Source organism: Oxyura jamaicensis, chromosome 2, assembly GCF_011077185.1.
Source record: "Oxyura jamaicensis isolate SHBP4307 breed ruddy duck chromosome 2, BPBGC_Ojam_1.0, whole genome shotgun sequence".
Classification (NCBI taxonomy): domain Eukaryota; kingdom Metazoa; phylum Chordata; class Aves; order Anseriformes; family Anatidae; genus Oxyura; species Oxyura jamaicensis.
Genome location: NC_048894.1, coordinates 61,228,857 through 61,255,123, shown reverse-complemented (window position 1 = coordinate 61,255,123; position 26,267 = coordinate 61,228,857). Strand labels below are relative to the sequence as shown.

The 26,267-nt window shown below is 37.2% G+C and overlaps 1 protein-coding gene and 1 long non-coding RNA gene across 10 annotated transcripts in view; one reads left to right on the top strand and one right to left on the bottom strand.

Annotated features, from left to right (window-relative positions):
- The window catches only part of PDE1C (phosphodiesterase 1C), a 306,050-nt gene that overhangs the window by 121,628 nt on the left and 158,155 nt on the right, over nucleotides 1–26,267 (top strand). For 5 of the 9 annotated variants that reach the window (XM_035316723.1, XM_035316721.1, XM_035316724.1 and 2 more), the window contains 2 exons: nucleotides 1,196–1,222; nucleotides 17,775–17,837. The exons of 3 other annotated variants lie outside the window; for them this stretch is intronic. In XM_035316723.1, coding sequence (XP_035172614.1) covers nucleotides 1,196–1,222; nucleotides 17,775–17,837 — 90 coding nt within the window. The remainder of the gene's footprint in view (nucleotides 1–1,195; nucleotides 1,223–17,774; nucleotides 17,838–26,267) is intronic. One more of the 9 variants, XM_035316720.1, reaches the window with a different exon arrangement.
- On the bottom strand, nucleotides 2,886–3,950 carry LOC118161403. The gene is made up of 2 exons (XR_004748006.1): nucleotides 3,860–3,950; nucleotides 2,886–3,516 (listed from the first exon to the last, which is right to left on the bottom strand). It is a non-coding gene; the product is annotated as an uncharacterized LOC118161403 (long non-coding RNA).

Genomic DNA, 26,267 nt, shown 5'->3' with positions numbered 1-26,267 from the left:
AATATTTGACAGCCAGGATACCCTATTCATGAATCTTAAGTATAAAATAGCACTACATTGCTTTTTTTTTTTTTTTTTTTTTTTTTTTTTTCCCGCCCCCCCTTTTTTTTCATATTTTTAACAAAGAATACTCATTAGGGTATTCTGGACCTATCTGACTTAGCCACAGTTTTCTGTTTCTAGTATTATCAGAGATGAAAAAGCAGAGCTTGCTGCTCACTGCAGTAAAGCAGTTATAACAACATTACCTACACACTCAAAAGTTGGGGACCACCTGTAAGTGTCTGGCTGAACAGGATGTTGATCTTGCACTCCTCATGATGGTTCACACTGTGTTCCCATCACTGCTTTTTGAGTGTAGAGCTCATTAGCTTTACTTTATAATACAGAAGCAAGGCTGAACTCAAGTAGCATCAATGCCCTGTTTTGCCCAGCACCATGCAAAGCTATTGAACATGTCTCTTGCAGGATAACAAGCTCACAAAGTACAGTGCAGATATACCTGTGTATAGCCACACAGGCAATCATGCAGCAGGGCGTTCCATTGAGTGTTGACAGCTTGTGCCATTGCCTGCTGTAGAGGACAAAATCCACCATGCTAAGAAGAGAAGGGGTTTGCAGCCTTTGCAATAATTGGTTTGGTGGAAGGGCTGGATCCTTGGGCTAGAGAGGTGAAGAGGTGCTGTCAGTATGTTCATTGTTCTTGCCATTCTTATTCCTGGGCTCAGATCTGTTAGGTCCCGAGGTACAAGCACAGATCTGTTAGGTCCCGAGGTACAAGCACTGAACTCTGGTGTGGCTTCTGGGATTTAGCAGAGTAGAGAACTTGCTAGGATCTGGATTTTCTTTACAGAGCAAGGCTGCTGTAAAACCATTGGGGCTTTGCTCTGACTGAATGCAGGCAATGTGATTGAATGCATCCCAAGTCATTTAAAGTAGTAACTCCTTCTTTTCTAGCTGTTGTGACCCTGTCTTACAAGAAAAGGGCAATATGCACACAGGCAAACACATTCCTCTTTCTACAGGAGTTAATGGCAACAGCCAGTTAGCAGAAGGAGATAGCTGCATCAGTTTTGGGACAGTCTCATGGCAAATGTGACATCATTTAATTGCGCCTGATTTCTGACCCTTTCCTTTTCTCATCCTCAGCAGTGGAGCTTTCTTATCTCAGTTGTATTTTGTTCTTTTCCTGCAGGAGAAAATACAAGAAAACATCACAAAGGTAAGACTATATCACAGAGGACTGGAAGGTATTTGTGAGTCATCTCTCTCTTTCTTTCTCTCTATTACTTTACTATTTATTTATTTATTTATGTTAGGGTGTTTGAAGGAGGATTTTCCTGTTACCAGATTGGTTTTGTTCCCAGGGAAATGCCATTCTACTGATTGTTGCCCTACTTGAAGGTCCATCCTGCATTGCTGCTCCAAATTCCCTCTGGCACTAGTGATAGTCCTCCCCTTTGACATTAGGATGATGTGACGATGGTTCTCCCTGAGTAAGGACAAAAATATTTGTCCTTGAAGGTCAAACCCTAATAAACGTCACTCTGTTCCTTCTGCACTATCTGCTAGTTCTAACTCTTATCACTTACTCATGCTGTAATAAAAAATGGATTGTTGGCTTGTAGTGCTGCTAATGATCTGTGGCTTTGCAGGAGACTGAAGGAAAATGGGGATCCTGTTGATTAACGGGCCCTATTACAGCTACCTGATCTAGTTATCTTACTGCCTCCTTGCAGGAGGGAGGACTAATGGGGTTCTTTGACAGGTTCATTTTTCTTTCTTTGGAGCCCTTTTGCTTGGTTGCTTGAGATCACACTCTTTGCAGTGCAGTTTTTTTGGTACTGATCTGAATCCCCCTCCCCTGCAGCTGGAGTATTAGTTGGTGACTTAATCTCATGGCGTGCTGAGCATCTTTAGTTCGTGTTGACTTTAACAGGATTTGAGACTCCTGCAGAGTGCTTCCTAAAGACTAAACACTGTGGCTCTGCTGAATGTGCCTTTTCATGTTGTGTGGTGATGGAGGAAGCTGGCAGACTTGCTATCACCTTGTGCTGAAGATGACCACCACAGTGCAGCACTGGTGGGACAGTCTGTGCATGCGCTTGTGTGTCACAGCCACAGGAGACTGATGAGGTGTGTTAGAGCTGTGACAGGGCAGTTGAAAATGCTGTTTTGGAGATCTCTGTGCTGAACCGTGCAGGCGGGTATTGCATGGTGTGAGATGCAGAATAGAGGGAAGGTAGATATGTTTCCAGTTGTTTTCCTAAATGTAGAGCTGACACTAATTCTGCATGCAGCTCTACTTTTTTTTCCCCACATTTCCCTTGATGTTACCATGTTAATTATGACAAAGTCTGTGGCCAGAGGTGTTGACTTGGTGCAAGAGGATTTGTTCTGGGCCTGAAATGGTTTGCAGAATGAAGGATTGCTCTGTGTGTGTGTCCAGCACTCCCTGCATTGTCCTGGGCACCATGTCTTATTTGGGTGTGTTTTCTATGTATATAACCACAGCATCAGGGAGGTTAGCGTTCAGCATCTCTTCTATACAGGAGAGTTGCTGCAAGCCTCTGAAGAGAGATGAAGTGTGTCACAAGCTCCTCCAAACCCAACAGCTTGATCAACAACGTACAGAGAATTAAATACATCAGAAATGGCAATCTTTTTAAAAGTACCATTACAGGGTTAAGCTCTGTGCCCCATGTGATTTCAGACTTTCTCTTTTTCACTCTCCCCATGTTTGGTTTGTGCTTTGTGTCCTGCACAGTCACCTGCCTTGCTGCTGGGCAGACAGGCTCTGTGGACCTCCCTTGTGAAACAGCCGGTGTCAGCTCTGTGGGGCAAGGAGCCACTCCAGGAACCTGCATGCAGCAATTGCAGAGCAGCTACTCGTAACATCCTGGCTCAGCTGGCACTGACTGCTGGCCAGAGGGCTGGGTACTGCAGCGAGGAAGCTGCTGCAACTGGCAGCGGTGTTTTGCATGCACCTAGGGCAAACTCACTGGCTATGGAGGGAGCTTCTGACTTGGATTTGCCAGCTGCTGTGTGGTTAAGGTATAGCAGTAAATAGGGAAATGGCATGTGTTGCCATCTGATGCAGAAGTATGGTGTCCAGGAAAAGGCAGTGGCGATGCATTGAAGGTCTGGTTTGAGGTAGCATCTCTCTGAGTTGGTAATTCCAGAAATACACATAAACCGATGATTTGGCTCAGGTCTCTGCCTTCAATTCCTACATTCACCTGTTGTGGGATTTCCTTCTTTTTCCTTCATTATGTTTATTTCAAAGCAATCTCTGCTGTTCTTTTGTTACCAGGCTCTGGAGTGTTACTGGCAGCTCTGGTGAAATGATCTTTTGTTTGCTTTTGCATCTTCCTCCTCTCTTTCTCTTTGGGAAATGGTATTCATAATCCCAGAAAGATGCATAAGTGGTAGTGAATAGCACTTGACTACACAGGAGAAATGCTGCTGTCCTATGTAACTTGCAGTGTAAAGAAACACTTTCCACTGAGAGCAAATCTGTTGGGAAGGAAGATGTTTAAGAAAAATTGAGAAGAAAGAGTCAAAGTAAAATCTGAGTGGTACTAAAAATGTAATTGGAAATGCCAGATATCGACTTCTGTATTGATCATTCTGTTAACTGAGTTGGCTGAAATGCTTTTGTAACAATAATATATTTATATGATTTTCCTCATAAACTTGGAAGTTTCACAGCTGTCTAGACAACCCTAATTTCATTAGTCCCAACCTAGTAATTGCATTTGAACCACTGAACTGTGATGTAGATTAATCACAGCAATACTGAAGAAGTAGTATATTTAATCAGAACTCAGGTCATCTGTCATTTTTCCATCTTGTTCACCTTGGGTAAGTGTACAGTAGACAGTTTATTAAATAGTAACTAGAGAGGTAGTCAGCAAGAGTGAAAAGTAAATGGGAAACTGAAACTCTCATGACCTTCCAGGTCCTGAGTTGCTTCTGCTTTTTCTAGAGCACCTGGGACCTATGTCATGTTCTATTTGTCTGGTGAGGCTCCCAGTTTACCTGAAGATACCCAGCTGTGGTGTGCCCATATTTTCTGGGAGGTACTTAGTACCTTCAGCTCACTGGGAGATTAAAAAGGAACTAACCGTTCAAGTAGCCTTTAGCAATCACTTCCTAGATTAGGTTCATCTGCTTGGGTGAAGTTCAGCCAGTGCAGTCAGTTTAACACTTTTAAGGACTCTGTGAAGTTCTGTTTATCTTATCAGAATTTCTCAAACAAGTAATGTATGCATTAGTTTACAAGGCGTACTTTTATTTTATTTTATTTTATTTTATTTTATTTTATTTTATTTTATTTTATTTTATTTTATTTTATTTATTTATTTTGCTGTTACAATCCACAGTAATGTGTTTGTACTGAGCCAGTAACATGGAATTGCATGTGTTGCTATTTTGGGTTAAGTGCACGTTGCTGGTTAATTGTACAATTTAATTTTCCATTAAGATGCAAATGGTTCTCTTAACGTGAACTCATTTTAGAAAAAAAAAAAAAAGAGTAAAAAGAGTCCTGATATTTTATTAATCCATGGACAAAATTGATGTATTTTTTTCTCTTTAACTTACCTGTTAATGTTATACATGAATTACAGAACAGAAAAGGAAATGTATTCAAAGTGCCTTTGAAATGCAGGTGTGACACTGCAAGACGCATGTAAAAGGCCTTGCAAAACACTAATGTGATTTCTTTGAAAGAAAGAAAGAAGGAAAGAAGGAAGGAAGGAAAGGAAGGAAGGAAGGAAGAAAGAGAAAGAAAGAAAGAGAAAGAAAAAGAAAGAAAGAAAGAAAGATTGCACCCTAATTATAAAAGTCAGCTTGTGATACTAACCACATGGCTGGAACCTTGTCCTTGCTAATTTTCATAAGCATTTTGTTGTTTCTTCTTCAGACAGTCGCGCAGCAAAGGTGTTGTCCATTTCTCTCCCTCACTTTCCTTTTCTTTCTCCTCTGTGTCTGTGCTTCTCAGTTACAGTTTTCTCTAGTATTTAGTTAATACTCTCTGGGAGAGAAAATGTGAATGTGAACGTGTCCTTTCTTTTTTTAAAAAATAAAAGTATATGTGTTAGTGTGGAGCACAAGGAGAGAAACCATGCATGCACAAACGTTGTTACACAGAAAATAAGTGGAAAACTGTATTTTTTTATCCTCTCAACTTTAGTTGATGAACATCTTCATGGTTACTCATACTGATACCTCTTTAGATGAAAACGATCCACTGTTTGTTTTGGATTATTTCAAAATTCTGGTAAATTTCCAGCCCTGCAAGTCTCATTCTAAGTAACCTTTAAGTTGTGCACTTACTCGGGATCATATCCTGTAGCTTTACCATGTGAGGAAACTCTGCTGGGGTTAATCTTGTGTTTTAGTGCTACTAGGACACACTAAGGAAATCTCAATTTGAGGGAGCATCAGTACTCTCTCAAAGCTGATTGTCAAAGTAAGGGCCTTATGTATGTTGGTCATTGTCACTGCCATTGATAGAGAACCATCAAATAATGTAGACTTGAGGGGACCTCTGGAGGTTGTCTCTTCCACCTCCCAGTACTTTAGAACATCACTGTGTTTTTGATTTACTCTTGCCATTCATCATTTGACTCAATTTGAAAATATGTTTAGTCCTATAGCACGTAGTTCTGACACCATTTAATTTTCATAGCTTATCTGTTGATCTTGCAAGGTTATCTTAATTACAAATAATAAAAATAACCCTAATTCCTTAAGCCCTGCAAGTAATTATAATACCTCTTAGCTCAAGTTTTTCTTTATTGCTAGATTTGCTCATATATATATATATATAGGACGCATTAAAGGTTGATATCCTAATCAGTAGCACACACATGCAAATGCGCAACTTGATATGTCAGACTTCTTTGTAAAGTGTAAAGTATTTTGTGTACTGAGACCTCATCAGCTCTCTATTACTTCAGTAAGTCTTTATGAAACTCTGCATTGCAGGGAAACTGATGATAATTTTTAAATAAATAAAGACTGCTGGGCATTCTGCAAAATGAGATCTATTAACTTATTTCTGTACTATAGGTGGAGCTGGTTCTGTTAAATTTAATGAACATTAAATTTCAGTAAAAAAGGTATTGATTTGTTGAGTGCTATTTATTAAGTGCACTGCAGAATCATAGGTATATGAGGAAAAACTGAAAATGGTAATTTAAGTAAAGCTTATAATTAATCTGCACATGAAGGGGCCAAATTAAAGTGGCATTGGAAACCCTCACTTGCTATTTCCAAGTTTTCTGGGCACTTGAGTTTGCAACCTGAATGATCTTCTAATGCATTTTAAGTGCAATCAGATACTGGCAGTGTTACAGAGCTCTGAGTAAAAAACTGTGGTTCGAGTTAACAAAAGCTAAGTGGAGTGTGGGCTTTAATACATGGAGGGGGAACTGAGCTTTAATTCATGGAGGAAGCTAATATTACTTGACTATGAGTAGGGAAACATGTTGGGAGGAGTGGAGGAAACTTACCTTCTGGAAAATCCCAGCTTTTGTTCTCTTAACATTTTCTATAAGAGGAAGACATTAAAAATGACTGACATTTTTACATACTCTCCCTATTTTTTTTTTCTTCTCTTCTCCTATTTCTCTCTGTGTATGAGAGTTGGAAGATGCAGTGACTTTGGACTCCATACAGATACACATATTTTTTCCTGCTCTTGACATCTTGCTCAGTTTTTCTACACAAAATGAAGCAGCTGTTTCTTAATATGATGGTTTAATATGATATTAGAGGGAGGTATAAAGTTTGGATTCTTGACATGAGTAGTAGGGAATAACCTGCTTTACCCAGAGTAAGAGTAAATTCAAAATAATTCTGAAACATGACTAAAGAGTGACAAAATCATTCTTACTGCTATTTATTACTATTATTTTATCAAGATGTATTCTATCCCATCACATTTCATAGTGTTGAATAATAATTTAAAAATTTAAGTTCTAAATGACTAATTACTATTAAAATATTGAATATATTAAGCATAGTTTTTCCAGCTTATTTATAATATATTAGAAAAATAAAATGGTTTGTGCAGAATTTATTTTAACAATAACACATCTTGCATGATATACAATGGATTCTGACAGATATGAAAATGGCAAATGTAGGTTATGCTACTGAAATATCATGACAACAAGTGTCCTTCACAATAAAAATAAAATTAGTTTGAGGTTTTTCCTAAATGTGTTCATGCTTTGGTGAAATTCAGTCACAAACTTCAGTATCTTTTCAGTATAGCTGATAACACACTTTTGCTTTTGCATTGGTCCTCTGTTCATATAAAATACAGATTTTCGTAATGTAATTGTCGTATTTTCTAGATTCATGTTTTACAGACGCTGTACAGAATTGTTTCAAGATTTTAGATCACATTTTTTTGCTGGACCCTGGAAATACATACATGCTATTCTTGCAACAGCTGAAAGGAAATAAGACTATCTGTACCAATTTGTAAGAAGTTATTTGTAATCCCTACATTTGCAAGGCTTGTTCCCTTTTTGTTAGAGTAAGACTAGTGCAAAATAAAAATTATGTTCAAAAGTCATAGACTTTAATAAAGATAAACTGATCAAACATTGTTTTGTATGTGACACTCAAGCCAAAATGACTTTGAGAACTATAGATGCTTTTTTATTTATTTATTTATTTCTTCGTGCTTGACATTTTTTCCTGATTGAATCCTGGGGAAAGGGCAGTACAGAAGCAGTATAAGCAGTCTTATTCCTTCTCTTCTTCTAGGCTTTGATTTGAAAAGTTTTTGGAAAAAAGCTGCTGGAGAATAAATTTTTCATGATCTGGGCACCCAGGTGATTAGCAGTCTATGAATAGGTGAGATAAATTAGATACACTATAGCCTTATGATACTTTGGCACTTCTATTTCTACCAATTGGAACCAGACACGATAGTTCACGTATGAATTTGGAAGCTGCATGGGAGAAGAATAAACCAAGTCTCCTGAAATCTTCCTATTGGGTTAGTTTGGCTTCTTTCAGTGACATCCAACGCTCCTCACACTGACTTATTTTTAGTCAATTGAAGTGGCTTGCTTTTTTCTTTTGCAGTTTTCATTCTTTATAGACATGGAATGTAATTCTACTTTTCGGTACACTGCTAACAGTAAGCGTTCGTTTCAATTTTAGTTGATCTCAGATACTTTACAGAAGCATGTTCAAAGAATTAGATTAGGATGTGGTAAGGGGATCTAAGAGGGAATTCTTCTCCCATGACTGACACATAATTTCTATAAGAAGGATAATAAAACTTCATGAAGAATTCAGTTAAGCTCTATATTATGACTTATTAAACATGATCTTAATGTAAAATACTATTGATTTTTTTTTTTTTTTTTTTTTTTTTTTCCCTGAGACGTGAATTACTCAGATTTGATGCATGCAAGCCAGTGAAACCTCCTTAGTGAAGAAGACATTAACTTTACTGGTCATGTCGGTAGCACAGGAGGGAGGAACCTAGGACAATTTCTGTTTCTGCAATCCCTCTACGACTAAACAGACTGCTTATTTTCCAAGTCTGGATGAAAATGGTTTACACCACTAGGAAGGGGCCTTCTTTTTATAGAGCTTGACATAGTTGTTAGCAAAGGCACAGGCTGCTCTGTAGAATTTCTCTTTTTATACTTTCCTTCCAATTTGCACTGTAATTTCTCAGTGTTCACAGATCTGTATTAGTATGTGAAAAAAACTTCTGGTTTTATTTCTTGAAATAAATGTTAACACATTTTTCTCCAGTCTTTCCCCAGCTGCCATTTCCCATTTCTTTGTTCCTTCTCATTCCTCATTCCTTTGTTCCTTTCCTGACTGCATTTTTTTTTCTAATGCACAGCATAGGGAAGACAGGTGGTAGTCTTGACTCTGTATCCCACATGCTACACACACAAGTACAGAGTATTGTCTCTCAAAAAGTTTCCCATCTAAGGGAAGGTGCAAGAAACAAGTGGGAAATCATGACATTTGGGATTCCACTGCCACTTGCTGCTCTAAGGCTGTAGCACTTTGCCCTTCATTTGAATCCACAAGTTCCTGGGGAATAAACACCAAAAGAAGGAAGAAAACAAAAATAACTTATATGGACTTTTATTTTATTATTTTAATAATTTACTTTAATATTTTATTTTCTGAATGTTATATTTTTTCTGGTCAAAGCAATAATCCCAACAGCTATTAACAGGTTGACCCCTCTGAACCAGTGCTTCAAGTAGTGTGTACTTAATCCATCGATTTTCCCATCAAGTATTTATAATGTATGAACTGTAGAATCTTCTAGGCAGTTTTCAGTATGCTGGCTAATTACAAAAAGCTAGTCACTTACATTATCCTAAAATGTAGTATTTCCATGACTAATTCAGAACCCCTATGTCTTAGCTTTGTCTCAAATTTAGTTTGAATTGATAATGTTTTAATCCCTCTCTTTGATTTAGCGGTCGGACCGAAGGACAACATTGAGGGTGGGTGAAGGAAGGATAGAGAAAAAGAAAAAAATGTTAGTGTCTGGCATTATTTTGTCAGTTAATGTAGCAGTGAGCTTTTACTTGAGGAGGTCTTTTCTGGGAGAGCAAAATAATTGAAGTCCTGTACACGCTTCCAGCTTTCAAAATCTCTCATTTCTTAGATACATGTCTCCTTTGCAAATGACAAAGAGGGAATCCTGAGGCATTTTGTTTAAACTCTCTCAAATGCAACGGATGAGGCATTCTTGCTGAGATATTTTGCCCCAGGGGAGAATCAGCCATTTCCTGGCAGTGTTACTTTTTCTCAAGAGAAATTTCTCACTTTTAATGTGGATTACACTGGAGCCATTAACAAGTCTTATCAAATCTGGGAAAGCTATAAACCCCCTTTCCCTGTTGCCACACCAGAGAATTTTCTTGTTTCATTTTTACTGATTACACTTTATGTTTATTTTAGAAAATTCTCAATAGTCATCCAAGAATTATGAATTTATTTATTTTTTCTTCCAAAATACATTTTGTTTGCTTTGTTGTCCTGCCTAATTTGGGTCAATAACTTGGGTATAGTATTTTACTTAAATGACAGGTGAAGAAGTCATCTATATCATTGTATCTAGGTGGACACTACACTCCCTCTGGGCTAAATGATTTATCACACATTAAGGTGAAAACATCTACAAGAATCTCATGTGAAAACATTGACAGCTCCCTGTTGAGTGCCATGCCATCTCCACAGGCACAGGGGAAAGCTGATAGTAATATATTTTGACAGGCTGGTTTCCAAGTGTTAACACCAAAAATGGAAAATAAGCCTTAAGTAGTAGCAAAGGACTTGGGCTTCTTTTGTGTGTGCGCTAGTTTAAAGAAGAATCACACATTAATATGCTTAATGCATATTATTCCTTGCCAAACTTGTATGATGAGTCAACATACTCAATGAGCACCATCAGAGAGAAAATTAAGAAGCAATTTACCGTAGTTTTTGGCTGGTGTATCTCCCTTCATCAATCCCATCTGATGAGTCAGAAGAGTTGCAGACCCTGCTACAGAATTTCAGGGTTTGAATTAATATTATGCTCCTGTGGATGATGATGTTAAACTGTCATTTGTGCAGAAGAACAATTATTCTCCTGGTGGGGAGGTTCTCTACTAGAAACATTCAGTTATTATTTACCTGCACATATGCTTCACAAGGGCTTCTTAAAAATATTCAAGTTTTTTGACCATATTCAGTGATAGTAGTGTGCCTGGTGGCAAAGATATTTGAATGCATGCATGTAGAATAGGCACTTTAGATGCATCCAGTTTAATAAGACTGATCTCAAGCTCTCAGGAGCAGTTAGGCATTGCTGTTTCCAGAGATGTGGTGTTTTTTAGTTTAGTTTAGTTTTTGTTTATCCTGCCCCCAGCCTGATTTGGGGAACAATTGTAGTCGAGAAGTGCTTTGTTGTTTTTCTTTCACAAGGCAGGACTTTTGAAGTCTGGACCTCCAGTGCCTGGTCAGAAAAACTTTAAAGTTTGTGCTTTTTTCCATATAACTGCTGATTCTTGAAAATCATATCGATTCATAGACTGCTTAAACCTACATTCTCCCTCAGTTAGCTACAGCTGTACCTTGAGAGAAAAGAAAAAAACAATTGTCAGAACATAATAGAAGTGGTATAGTTAAATCATGATTTATTTCTGAGGTTATTAGTCTTAGTGGTGCATGTAATTAAGGTTCACACCTTTGGAACACTTCCTGACTAATATTTGCATAAAACATGTTTTCATGTTATGTTTAATTATTTTCTTGATTACAACAACCTTTCTTAAAAAAGGATGAAGAAAAATAATTCTGTTCTCTTGAGTCTGTTGTCAGATACAACGCTTTATGCAGTGCAGAAAGCTCTCTGTAGACTTGCTGATCTGTGAGACAGTTATTCTAGGCTTGTAGACCACTGGCTCATCATGTTGCTTTTCAGAGTCTGAGATGTTGATAGTAATGAGTGGATAGGATGAAAGTGATTCTTTCTCAAGTTTTTGCTTGCACTTGCTGGGAAAATTCACAGCAGATAGCACTTTTTTTCCCTCTCTTTTCTTTTAAATATAAAAAAGTGAAAGAAAGTGAAAGATTCTGATAACATTTCAAATGAATCAGTTCTGTGCATGGAATACATTTATTCTGATTTTTTTCTTTTTAATCTGCTAAAAGATGGCCTTAAACTCTACTGTTTCTCTCCTGTTTTTATCAGAACAGGATACTATAACTGATTTCCTCATGAGCTTATAATTCCCCTATGAATTTTTTTCCCTAATAATAACATACGTAATAATATATATATAAAAATACTGGCAGTAGTTATTGATTACTGACTAAGGGATTCTCAGTTTTGTCTTATAGTCAAGACAGAAATACTTGTCAGCATGAGTGGTTTTGTGATTTATGTCTCATGGTTTTGTGAAATAAGTTCTTGGCATTGGAGCAGCTGGTTAAGCCCCTACAAACACGAAACGTGTAGAATGTTTCAGGAATGAGCAGACACAGAGACTAAGCTACCGCTTAGCTAAGTGTCTAACCGCCATTGGTCCATGATCATGTAGTTTATGACTACAGAAGAGCAATGAAATAAAGAATTTGGATTATGAATGCTACCTGTGTTGCATATAGATGAGTTCAATCTCCTAGGCAGTCAGTCCAGCATTTTTTTTTCCTCCTGTAGATGTGCTTTGAAAAGAAAACCAAGAGTGTCTTATGTAGTGTTCATAAAAAAAGCAGTCAGCTTGTAGTTACTTTTTCTTGGGACTGGCTAAGCTATAGAAATGGTTGCACTACAGCTTTCTTACAAATTACAGTTATGATATTTATTTCCCCTCCTGGCAATACGGTGAATGTTTTCAGACTGTGATGACAAACACTTCTTCTGGGATTTTCTGCACTAAAAAACAATGAAGACAATAACTTGCTCTATTTCATACTATAGCTTCAATTTTAATGACTCATGAGGCACAAAGTACTCGAGCACCAATCTGTTTATCGACAGAGCTTAAAGACACCAAGGACTGAAGTGACAGTAGCTGTTGTTAATCAGCATTCCTGTTGCTATCTACAGAAATGTAGCATTTAGATGACCATTTGAAAGAAAATTCTAAACGCTGGACCAGATGAATTCCTCTCCAGTCCTGTCCTAAAGCTTACCAAGTTGAGGGGTTAAAAGACTGACAAACAGTGTAGCTTGTAGAGGTGAGAGCTTTATCCCCAGAGCCTGAAGGACTCTCCTTAGCACACACAGCAGTCCCCTAGAGGAGAGCAGTGTTGGAGATGATTCAACATAAGGGTCTAGAAGGATTGTCAGAGCTACCTCAGATGTGGCTGTCCTCTTTTTTTAAAAAACAAGATATGAACTAACTGGAGGTACAACAGATTCAAGCAGAACTTGAAAACAGAGTGAGGAAAATCTTAGATACCTGAAGGTTTTGATTCTCTTGGGACCCAACTTGAAGCTTGATGATGGCAGAGACAGCCTCTCATGAATATCTCAAGACTTTCTTAATGAACATTCCCAATATGTGTATTATCCAGTTCTTAGCTGGATGGTCTGAATACTGAGCGTGCACCACCTCGGTTATTTTGTCTGCAGAACCCTATTGGCAGGCTGGTGCTATGCTTTTTGTCAGTGTCCTTGAGAAACAATGAGAGGCCAGTGGCAATCAGCATCAACTCTCACCTTTTTTATCTTCAGAAAGCAATATTCAGCCTTTACTTATCAGCAGAGCCTTGACTTTGTGCTCTTATCTGAATTTAGAACTGAAACATCTTGGAACAAAAATATAATTAAAACTGGGTTTGCCTCATCATCACTTGTCCAGTAACCTTCACTGAGGAGGAATTTAAAGAATAAATGTAAAGATATTTCTGAATTACAGCTTTATTATCCTCTAATGCTTCAACAGTAATAACACATTAATAGAAGAGTTGCACAGTAGTTAGATTGGAGATGGGGCTCAGGTGGCTTGTGGCCAGTTCAGGACAGTTAAAAAATGGCAGAAGGTGATACAGAATCTCACAGATATTTGGAACCTGCAGGAAGTTTGTCACACGACTAGCAAAAGCACACTCCTCTGCCATGTAGATCTGGAAAATTGTGAGTTGCTCCTTGTTAATCCAGTGATGGAAACATGGATGGCTTGAGAAACCTGTCAGTGTCTACAGACCTGCACACACAGAGGATGGAGCTGCAAAAAGTGTAATTTATTTAGTCCCTTCATTTGAAAGGAGATCTTAGAAGTTGAGAGAGAAGCATAAGCAGGAATATTATAGGTGATAAACTTAGTAAACTCTTTGCTATGTCTGCTAGGTCTTCAGCATAACTCAACAAAATGGGGGTATCCTTAGGCCTCCCATTTGAATGAAATGAATTGAAATGAATGTAAACAAAGACAAGACTAGCTTTCTCTGATGCCTACTTTCTAATGTCTGCATATTATGTCTTAATTTGGAAAACTGTTTTAATGTAATAAAAGTCTTGTGCTTTTGTAGTGCTGGTGTGTTGCCTAGTGTCTTTCACATCTGATTGTAATTGCAACAAAGCCCCGTAAATGGACTTCCAAAACTCGAGTCTCTGCTGATTCTGTGAGATAACTTATTCATAATGAACTCAAAGTGGGATCTGCTGGCTGGATTTAGGAAAAGACTCTGAAGAAGTGCAGTGGGAAAACAACAACAACAACAACAAACCTTATAGCTCTTACATTTCAATAGGGTTATGATTAACATCTGGACTGATGTATATTGAGAGTTGATGGGGACTAGTTAGGAACGAACTAGTAGAATTCCATGTGCTGAAGCAAATGGGGAAAACAGGGTAAACAAAGATATGACTAGCTTTCTAATGTCTGCATATTATGTCTTAATTTGGAAAACTGTTTTAATGTAATAAAGGCAAATATTAGAACACTGACCTGCTTCTTTTCCCAGATGTTGGTTGAAAGGTTGTAATTTGGGTAGCATCTTCCTTCAAAGCATCATGCACACACAGACACAGTAAAAGCTTTCAATATGAATAAGGAATGTGTTACCCAGGCATCAGATTTTATAAGCTTGTGAGAGGTTTTTGTCTGTGGAAGGAACTCAGCTTGAGGAACAGGTATAAAACATAAAGAAAAGCATGAACTCAATAGGAAAGACAAGAAGTTAGTATCTTTGATTTGAAATAAAATTATTGACATTTGGTAATTATGTATTTTCAATGCATTAATAAATGACATTCATACTTTGGTTGGGAATACACAGAGGAGTCTTTCAATGGTAACTAAGTTTGTATGAAAAGAAAAAAAAGATATCACATGAAGTTAGTTTAACTATATTGAGGCTTTTCTCTTTTGTAAGTAAGATGTCTAACATGCATTTTGAATAAGAAAGTACTCAAACAGCCATAACTATGCATTTAATAATTCTGTTTCAGTTCAGCAGTGTTTCCCCACACCACAAATATTTCTCGTGAATGAATATGTTACTACTGTTCTGAAAGTGAATTGGAACTCAACTCACTGAAAAGTAGAAAGCTTTTTATTTGATGAGAAGAATAGGTATCAGAGATCTGAAGAAGGACTTGCAAGTCTGGAAGCATATCTGCCAGTTCTACCAACTAGTCTAAAACATTTAATCTCAAACAGAGGTCTTGATATAATTGCCAAAGCATAGACATCCTGAGATGTTTCACAAAACCACATAACCTTTTACTTCAAAAGCTGGGTCTTTAGGTTTTGTGTGCCAAGCCTTTTGCTTCGAATGCTGAGGTCACTGCAAGCATCATAAGTATGTTTAGGTGACTGATTGTCACCCATATTAGTATGTGAATTCGGGCTGAAATACAGTTGAAAACTGTGTTTTGCCAAACAACCAGGCTTCTTGTAGATGGTGTAGAGACATCTTTTTGTGTATATTTAAGTATTTATAGAGGACTTTCCACTGCTGGCTAAAATGTGGAGACTCGATGTGTTCTGCCTGCTTCAAAGTTTAATAATGTATTAACTGTTACAAAAAAAAATCTTTTGTTCAAAAGCTATTTTATCTCAACTTATGTATAGTGTGACAGTCTGCTTTCAAACAATGTTGAATGTGGATTTCTACATGTGGCTCTTCTAATCTAGTGTGAGGAGATACTGGCAAAAATATTCTGGGAAAGGTACCATTCATCTGCAAGGATATCTTTTGGGCAATTTTGACCACCACCACCATCTTACAAAGGAAAAGAACGACCAAGCAAATAAGTGAACGTTGACTGAATGCTCTTTGAGCTAGGAGTGATTCATTCATAAAAGCTGATGTCTTTGAAGAAGAGCTATTTGGGGGAGAACCATACAGTGGATAGCTCAGGTCTAAATGGAGCTCTGTAACTGGATCAATACATAGAGATCTCCTGGTAGTTTTCTTGCATACCAAGTGTGAGAAAGCTTCCAGAAGATCATCATCTTAGAAATGTTCACATTACATATTTAGTCACTGGTGAAACTAATGGCTGTGACTGAAGATACCTTAAAGCTATTTTTCCCTTTGTGCTTTGAATAAGTTAACTGTCTTCCTTCGTGCTGACCTTTTCTAAGCCACGCTAAAGCATGGCTTTGTAGACAGCACATGGCCTCTTTTTTTTTTTTTTTTTTTTAATGTAGTGTGTATTCAGCTTGATGAATACTCAGAACCTGTAACTGACTAAAAGTATCCTTGATAAGAAATGGAAAGAACCCACGTGAAGAATGCATCCAATGTAGCAATTTTGTTTTCCATGAACTACTTATTCTTGCATGGGACTGCAGCACCTCATTCTGTCACTAAGAACAGCAGTGACATATTATTTTTCATAATACAGAGAGATAAAATAATCTCATTGTGGTAAATTAGCTTGAATTGTCGCTTCACATTGCTATGCCTGAGACATTTGTTCGACATCTGTTTACTGCCTGGGTCTTATCAACACTTTCCAAGCTGTACTGCTTGGAAACTTTAGTCTTGAAAGTTTCCCAGTACTGCTGAATAGTTCCAGTAATATATACGTATTGTTTCACTACCTGCTTTTTGACTTCAGTAAGGAGCTACTATAGACCACAGGCTGAGAGTGGCATATTGGAGAGTCTTATAGGGATTCAGTGGTATGACACTGGTATCCTTACCAAAGTATACAGCAATAATAAAAGGGGAAAACAACCTAGGCAGCTGGGTAGATTATGAGACAAAGCAATTATATAGATCTTCAAATGATCAAACAATTCATCAACTTGAACTTACAATGTCCTGAATGGAAATACGTACTTGTTTTAAAATTACACTGGTTCTGTTTATCAGATAGGAATGTTATTATATGGTGTGAATCATCACAGAGAATAATAAGCTACAGACCTTGCAGAAAGGAAGTTGCCCTTTCTGGAAAAATACATTTGCAGGGAAGTGTTGCATTTTAGGTAGTATGACCTTACTTAAAACTCATATTTCCCCTTTGTTTTGTTTGTTATGTTTAACATTCCAGTCCTCTCATCTGTTAGTTTGGGGATAATCAGCTGCAGGTTTGCAGCTCTGTTGGAGCTTCTTAAAATGAATTAAAATTCACTTTTAATATTAGTTCAAAGTACCTCTAAACCTTAGCTAAACAGTTTGTTAAATTTGATAGGTCACTTTTCACCAATTATTTTATTATTTTTAATAATTAAAATTATCTAGTTAATCTTTTCTCATCTGACATTCATATATATATATAAATCCCTTGTATCTACTGCTAGTCTAGTAAAATATCATAAAAATTACTTTGTCCGGATGTTTTCCACTTACTCCTAATGTTATGTAACAGAAATAAATTAGAGGGGAAATATTTTGTTATTTGGCACTTCTCCGATTATGAAACAGTGTTTGCTCACTTAAAATACTGAGCTCATTCCATGCAGGAATAAATATTTAAAAGGTATTATTTATGGAAAGAAACAGTAAACTTCCGTCAGATTATAAAGAAGGATTTTTAAAATATTAAGGGTCAGTGGTGAAACCTCACTAAAACTTCACAGGCTGCTTAAAATAATTTATTTATTTATTTATTTTAATCCAAATGCATAAGGATATCCAGCAGCCTGCAATCAACTTGTTAAGAGTTATTTATTGTATCTTAAAAAAAATATAACATATGCTGTTCTAGTCTGTATAACAGCATTCAGAGTTCAGACTTTTTTTTTTTTTACCCTACAGAAAGGTACTGTGAGAAATGCTGAAGAGCTGATGGACTTTCTTTATTTCAGGAGCTTGTTGTGGGAAACAGTTGTCACATCTGAGCGACTCCACAGTCTGATAATTCACATACGGTCAGTCACTGTGTGCATGTGTGGGTGTGGGGTGTAATAGGGCAGGCAAAGGACAGGATGACAAAATTTTTGCTTAGGTTTTTGGCAAGAAGCTATTTATGTGACTTTAAAGAGAAGGAAATAAATAAGCAGGTTGAAACTCTGGCTCTTAAAAAATTCCTGCTGATTTCAGTTTGAACAACATGTCACAGTTAGGATTTTTGGAGGTCTGTTCTCATCTGTCTTTCTTTCCATCCTTAATCTGGACACTCACCCCTCCTCCTGTAGGCTATAATCAGGACTGAACAGGAAGACTGTAAGGACATGGTCTCCAATACCACGTACAAGACAATTCAAATGCATTTTGAAATTAGTTGCATTGTAACTAAGCAATGATGCTTAGTCAGAGAAATTATTTCTTAGGCCTTCATTCTGCTCCTATGCTGGATCCCAGTTTCAAAATAACCATCCAGATAAAAGGGTATTTTATATCTGAATAACGAAAGAGAAGTGCAAATGAAGGATGGCATGCTGAGGTGTGGGGATGGAGCTAGAGCTGAACTGGTAGATGGTAGATTACCATGAAATCCTGCCTGTTTTAGAAATACTGCTTTTCTTTTCTTTTTTTTTTTTTTTTTCAGTCTCAATTTCTCTGTACACAGCCTGTTTCACACTTTATATTAGTTTTCTTCTCTCTGTGTGTACTGGAACTCACAGGGGTAATTTCCGAAAGGTCGAGTGGATTTCAAGATGGAGTTACAAGCAACTAATACAGGTATCTGGGACTAAAGCTGTGGCACGGCTGTTGAGTTAGATAAGTAACATGAACAGTCTCGAGGCCTGAAGAAATAACAGTCTAACCAAGACAGGCCCAAAACAGCAACTCACACTGGGAAAACCTGAGGAATGGGAGGAATTGCTATTTTCTTTGTTCATTCCTGCTATGCTGTCATTTGCTGCCTGTTTAATGTTATTAGGGATGATTGTTTTCACTATAGTTTTTGGCTTCAAGTGCCTAGTTGATTTTGTTAACAGCTCTTGTTAAGAGTGGAATTCATCTTGCCTAATTGTTTTTGTCTGCCAAGGGGACATTTAGTAAAAGTTGGCTCTTCTGAGTAACCTTTCACAGAGGAACTGTAGAGGGAGCTTAAAGAGAAGACCTTGAAGAAAACTGTAAACATCTATTCAGATGGCCAGTGTTAGGTGATGTGACTCCAACCTTGTTTTGCCATGCTCATTTCTACAGGCCTATATATATACATGACACAGGATGCAGGGTTGGGACTGTATACCTGACCTTGTATCTCATAAGGCTAGCTGTTCATTCATTTGGTAGGGGGACTTTTTTTTTTTTTTTTTTTTTTTTTTGGTGGAGTATTATAAGCATAGGAGTGCTGTCCTTGTTTAGGTAATGGTAGATTATCTAGAGTTTGCTTTTGTGCTAACTTGTCTTAAATACCTATGTTAAATAGCCCTTTAACATGTCTCATGTAAATACATGTATTCTTGACTAGAAAGGAAAACACGTATGTTAGTGATTGCATGCATGTGGAAAAAATTATTTACCACTGACTACCAGCTTTCCATTGCAGACAGATCTGCAATTAGATCACTGAATTAGAGGATTTTTTTTTTTTTTTTTTTCCCAGAACCACAGAATTCTTCAGGTTGGATCTCAGGAGGTCCCAAAACCAACCCACCACCTCCCTGCACAAAATGCACTCAGCAATGAGCTCAGACTAGGGTTACTTGGGGCTGTATCCAGCTGGGTCTGGAAAACCTCTAAGGATGGATCCTGTAAAAACCCTCTGTACTACTCCCTGTCTCAGGTAGAAGTTCTTCACCCCCAGTTGGCCCTCCAGTGCACATATCAAGAAATTATCCTTAACAGTATCCAGAAATACCCTGGCTGGCCTGAGAGGACCAGCTCTATTCTTTGTATTCCCCGAGTACTTTTTCTGAATAGCACATATGCCTGTCCATCATAGCATGCCAATTGTGCACCCCATTCCACCACGTCTTTTATTCCAACCTTGCAAGCAGGAGGATGTATTTGTGTCTGTAAGTTTGAAATAGGTACCTTTTGCTTTACTTTTAACAGTCCTGGAGTGTCTCTTGTTTTTCTGATCCACCATCAGCTTTCCAACCTTTGAAAACTGTGGATTGTAATATCCCTCCCATGCTGTTCCTAGTTTAAAGCCTTTTCTCCACTTTGTTAGGGGGATCTCAGCACCCCATAATACTCAGTGAGGACCTCATGTCATAAAACACCTGTCTACAACACCAGCTGCATAACCAGGCAAGTTGCTCTCTGCAGCTTCCTGAGGAGAAGCAGAAAGGGAGGTGCCAGTCTCTGCTCCCTGGTAACTGATGACAGAATGTGTGGGAATGGCACAAAGCTGCAGCAGGGAAGGTTCAAACCAGACATTAGGAACAATTTGTTTACCATGAGGGTACTCAAACAATGGAGCAGGCTTCCTAGAAATGTGGTTGATGACCATGCATGTCAGTGTTTAATAGGCATTTGGACAACACCCTCAATAATATGCTTTAATATTTAGTTAGCCCTGAAGTGGACTAGCAGTTGGACTAGAAGATCTTTGTAGGTCCCTTCCAATTGGACTGTGCTATACTATGCTATGCTATGCTACGCTACACTATGCTACTCTTCCATCCTGGAAACCATCATGAATGCAAAAAAAAAGTAGCTAAATACATTCAAAGAATTCAATCTCCTAATAAATTATTCTTGAAGCATGTATCAAAAGCTCTAACTAGCTATACTTCATTATCCCTGCTAAGTAGTTAAGAGCTGATATAGTTATGTGATTACTGTATTCGAAGATGATGGACATAAATGAGATAAGTTCCTGTGTTGTTCATGCTGGGGTAATTCCATATTCCATATCTGAGACCATGATTTTCCCACTGCATTGAGCAATGAAGTCTCTTATTTCATTTTGTTTAACCAGTGGGACTGTCAGTTTTGGTCCATTATAGTTTCTGCTGCAGTCGATCTACCTTAATGTTATTTAACCATGGATGCTCCTGTGGTGTACAAAAGTGAAAGGGTATTGCAGTGTATAGCACTTCTCAGTGTCTGCCTTTGGTGGGAAGAAGTTGGTCTTATATATTGCCTGTTAGCAGATCTTCCTCCAAAATTATCAAATAAAGGGGAAGCAGACAGCCCATGCTCTTTAGAATTGACATCCCTATATTGCTTCAAGACATTTATTGCACAGGAAGTTTATAGCATTCTTTTTTTAATTTCAATTGCATTCAATTTTAGGATAACATAGATTCTTTTCTACTCCCGAATTCTTACAAACATAATCATTAATAAATTTGCAGTAATTCTGTGGTATGCATGAACACATTTATCATTTTGTAGTACCCCTCCTCCATTCACAGCAGCGTCACAACTGCAGAAACAACACACAATGTTGTTTTCACAATTTTACTGCCCTTCAAATACAGTCTGCTTCTAGATTACCACCTCTGAATAGACTGATTGAGTACATGAAAATTTCTCTTAAAAATTATTTTTATTTTTTATTTTTCCCAGAATCATGTTGGTCAACACTGAATTTCTGTCATGAAAAAAAAATCTAATTCAGGATAGCATTGTGAAGTATATAGAGGAAAGGTAAATTATAGGGAAATGGTTGAGTGATTAAGCTACTCAGCTGACATACCAGGAAGTCATGTTGAAGCATCTATACTAGGTTAAAATTTTGCTTTCACAACACATTGAAGAAAGTTTGATTTCATTCCTTTGTGGCATTAGAAGTGCAATTCTGAAGCTTTGTTTTTCTTTATTTTTTATTTTTTAGTTTTCTTGTTTTCCAAACAACTCAGTCTGTGATAAGATACTGAGCTTTTCTAGTGTTGGCACAAGATGTTTTGGCAGTACGTTTCAGTCTGAGATGCAGATTATGAATATTCTTCATATAAGTGCAGTGTAATTTATTCTGGAGCACAATGGCAAGAACTGGAATGTAATGGAGGCAGTAAGGATCAACACCACCTGGATATCCACTTACACTGGCAGAAATAATGGAGAAGCTTTCACAAAGAATTTTTAAAATCGCTAACTGGGAAATTCTTTTTAATGATGGCTCTCCAGTTTGCCAGACATGTCAGTAACAAAGATATATTGTGGTGGTGCCTGACCAGGCTTTTGCTACATACTGATACTAGTAAATGAAGTGGAATCACCTTTTTTTGGATTGGTGTTGGTTGTATATGTCTTGCAAGTAGTTTGTAGGTTAAAGGCTTCTTAACTGGTGTATTGCCTTTTCCCTGCTTTTGCATGGGAACTCTGACTCTGGACAGAATTCCTGGAAGGATGAGCTCTGCTCAGCCCAAAAAGGTAGTCAGAAGGCAAACAGATGGGAGATAATATTCAAGAGATCTAAGGGCTCTTCTGGCAAATGATTGGACTCCCACCCTGTGAATGTGTTGCATTTTCTTGGTAACTCTCTGTGATAAAAGATAGAGCAGACAGAAGAAGATTCTACAGCCTGGTGATGAAAATGATGAGGCTTTGGTGTGAGGAAAGATTAGAACGATGAAGACCATTTTATTTAAAGATGAAATAAATCAGACAGCATGTTTTAGTGTTCTTGAAACAGCCAATTTTATAGAGCAGGTGTTAGTTCTTTCCCAGAGTATAACAACCAGAAAAGAGGAAAGTAATAAGAAGCAATTCTTTCAATCCAGTAAATAACTCTGTCCTATCAAGCTGTGTATTTGTAAACCAGTATCAATAAGGTAAATAGTTCATTAGGATTCAGAGTAGTACCACCTACTTCTCCAAAGAATAAGAACAGCTGGAGTTCATTTATATTTAATAAATGTTTTCTGAAGGCTATAAACTTTGGCCATCATCTTACTGATGTGCTCTACACTTTGCTTTATGAGCATTTTTTTTTGCCAGTTTTTAAATATGATCCTGTCTGAAGGGCAAGATGTGCCAAGTGAGAGAGACAGATAAGTAGTTAAGCAATCCAATGCTCTTCTTAAATCTGTTTCTGAAAGTGCTATGAGAAAGCCAATTTTGCTGAGAATTGAATGAGGAACAGCAATAATATATTGTACCCATGTTCATTTTATATTACAGCATCCAGAACTGCAATGTGAGCAGTCAACCCTAGGGACTGCAAAAACATTTTAAGATGATGATGGAGACTCCATTAACATTTTTTTCAGAGTATATATATATACATATATATATATACACACACACATATATATAATCTCTCTGTTAGATTAAAATACTTAAAAATATATATTTTTTTCTTTTCAATATACAGGATGATTAGAGAAGATGAACTTCTCTTTGTTAACTATGTAATCACTCATAGTCATTCAGATATGAATTGGATTCAGCTGAGTGATTTTTAAAGAATGCATGCATGAATTCCAAAGTGAAATGTATTTCTCTAAGCTCATCTAAGAAATACTTTTATTTTGTTAATAGGAAAGGGAGAAAAAGTGATGAGAAAAAAAGTCTGTCAGCTTGTTAAAAATCACAAGTGATCCTACACTGGTGTGATTTAATTGTAGCACCAGCAAATGTTTTTCATTAAAACTTTTCAGAAAGTAGCAGTCTGAAAGAGCTGATTGCATTGTGTATCTTTAGCTAATACTGTATGGCAGAAGGATGAAATGAAAAGAGAGCAAACTGAAATGAAGGAAAGAAAAGGTCTTAGTCAAGAAGAAAATGAAAAACGCATGTATTTGAATGTTTAACTCATTTTCCTGATGTACAGTAAATTTCTGGACATTTCAGATGAATTGATTTTGGATGATTGGATGTGTTACCAAATGATAAAAAGTTTCAAACTTAGTCGCTCTTTCAAGAGAATGACTGTGGAAATAACTTGATACATTTCTAATACATTTTGTCTTTGACCCAGACTGAGTTCATCTCAATCAGTCTACTTGGTGCCTTAATACTTGGGAAGTCCTAATGCTATAAACAGGGCTTCACTCAGAGTGGGGTATTATATACCCACAGTAGAATGGCAGAATCTAATCCCTGCATTTTACTAAAATACGAATTTACTTCTTTTTAGGGTTTTGATGTTTAATTTCATTATGGACTCATTGCCTCCAGTCTGAATGATATCATGGCCCAGACCTGGGGAAGAGAAGGGAAATTGTTTTTCAATGAAATTTAAGGATAAACTGTCATTAGATGCTTATAATCACATTGCACTGGCTTTGAATGGAGTCTTAAGAAGATGAATTTTGCACAGTGAACAGATGATGGGCATGCAGATGGCCTATTAATTTCTTACTTTGTGAATTTTCAAATGAAATAACTTTACCTAACAAATGGTCCAAATGAGTCAGAGGTAGGTGATGGCTAAAGTAGATGTTAAATGTTGTAAGTGATATTTTATTGCACTAATCTAGTCAAAATACCATAAGTAACTGCAATATTAAAGGTGCATGTAGTATCAGAGTCTGGAGGGAGGAACTGTATATTTTACTGGATCAAAATGTGACGGAAAATGAAGAAGCCTTTAGACAAACAAGCCTGCCTTCAGGTATCTCTACCTGTCTATAGGTATCTGTAGGGCCATATCTCTATGGCTCTGTAGCTCTTTCTCCTTCTATCACAGTTGAAAAAGTGTTAGTTCCACAATTCGGAATAAGGTGAACCACTTCTTGGCATGGAAATAGTCACTGGTTAGAGCAGCAGGGGTCAGAGTCACTGATTAGTCTCTCCAGCTAGTGTTATTAACATTCCAAATGTCACTCCTTATTCATTTCACCCACTTGAGTCTGTCATGTCCTTTTGTGCTGATGATTCTGAGAGCAAGTTTGACATACAGTGTATAACAGATGGGCAGCTAAAGTAGCTGACTGGGATAACATTTTAGCTTTCTGTAAGGGACATAGATTCTTTACCTCCAAACATTGTTTTTTCATCCAATAATTGCTCACATATTGTAGGAAACCCATCTAAGTTAAACTGTCTAGGTCTGCATGGTTGAGGTACAGGTCTGGGATTTCCATCTTTGCAAAGTCTCTGAAAAGCTCATCTGTCACCTACGAACTGAACAGGTTTGGCTGTACTCATCTCCATCTGAAAACTGGAGATGGATTGTTGCTAAGTAAACTCAGCATTTGTTTGTAGGGAACAACCTATTGTAAAGCATGCAGGGCACAGACCTGTAGCTGCAATATTCACACTTCCACTCTTGAGAACTTGCCAGGCTAAGATTGATTTTTTTCTCAAATGCAGAGATTTTAATAAGTTAACTTTTCAGTGTTTCAAAAGAAAGAAGGTTTTAAAGTTGCATTTTAAAGTGTGTACTGGAGAATATGGTTTTGCTTGTTTTTTTTTTTTTTTTTTTTTTTTAAGGCAAATATGAGAATGTTGGTAGAAAAAGGGAGGAAAGAAAGAAAATAGCTCAAGTCAGTTTTACAAAACATGTATATGGCTCATTTTAGGATTGACTGAAGCCTCTATGCTCAACATCCAGATTGTGCTCTGTTGTGCTAAAGGCTATTTAAAAATGATGTTCTAAACTCTGTCCAGCTTCTGCAGCAATACCACGGTTGGATAATACAAACGAGAGAATGGCTGAGAAGTGAGGAAAAAGGGAAATCAAAATGGTTGGCTGTATGTGGTTTTCAGGCCATTCAGTGAGCTTACTGTGTATATGACTGTTGCAAAGTCATGTTAATGCTCAGTTAGGTGAAATCTGGAGACACACCATACCTTATTATTTTTTAAATTTTTTGCATCTTGACTTGAGAGAAACTGATTCATGTAGGCTAAAGAATAGTGTTTTGTGGCCTAAATATCCATTAGGGAAGTTTTACATATGTCGATATCCACTACTGACTAACTTTACAAAGAATTTTGGATAGATTTGGACATTGTTCTATATTAGGATGGCAGTTCTTATTTTCCCTTGTTGGTAAAAAAGCAAATTGGGTGAATGAGGACTTCATTTATACCATTAAACAACTGTAGTTTATAATGAGTTGCAAAGGGAAAGTTTAAGTCTTCTCATGCAATAAAGTAGTTCTTTATTATTCTTGGGATCTATTAGGAGACAAAAGGTGATGCTTAGAAAATATATTTTTATCAAAAAGCTCAGCATTACTTTAGTAATTAGAACCCCTGTGAGTTAATATCACATGAATCTGAAAAACATGTTATTTGTTCATATTTATAGAAAATCTCTTAGTGCTTCTGTATTGCTTTTGACTTTCTCTCTTTTTAGATGCTTGACAAAGGGGCCAAGTAAGCCTCAAGTAGAACAACCCTTTGCACTGAAAATAGATCTCCCAAACCGCCAAGGTTAACTTTCTTTCTCTTTTCTTGTTTCTCTTTCCCTCTCTTTCCCTCTCTTTCCCTCTCTTTCCCTCTCTTTCCCTCTCCTTCCTTCCTTCCTTCCTTCCTTCCTTCCTTCCTTCCTTCCTTCC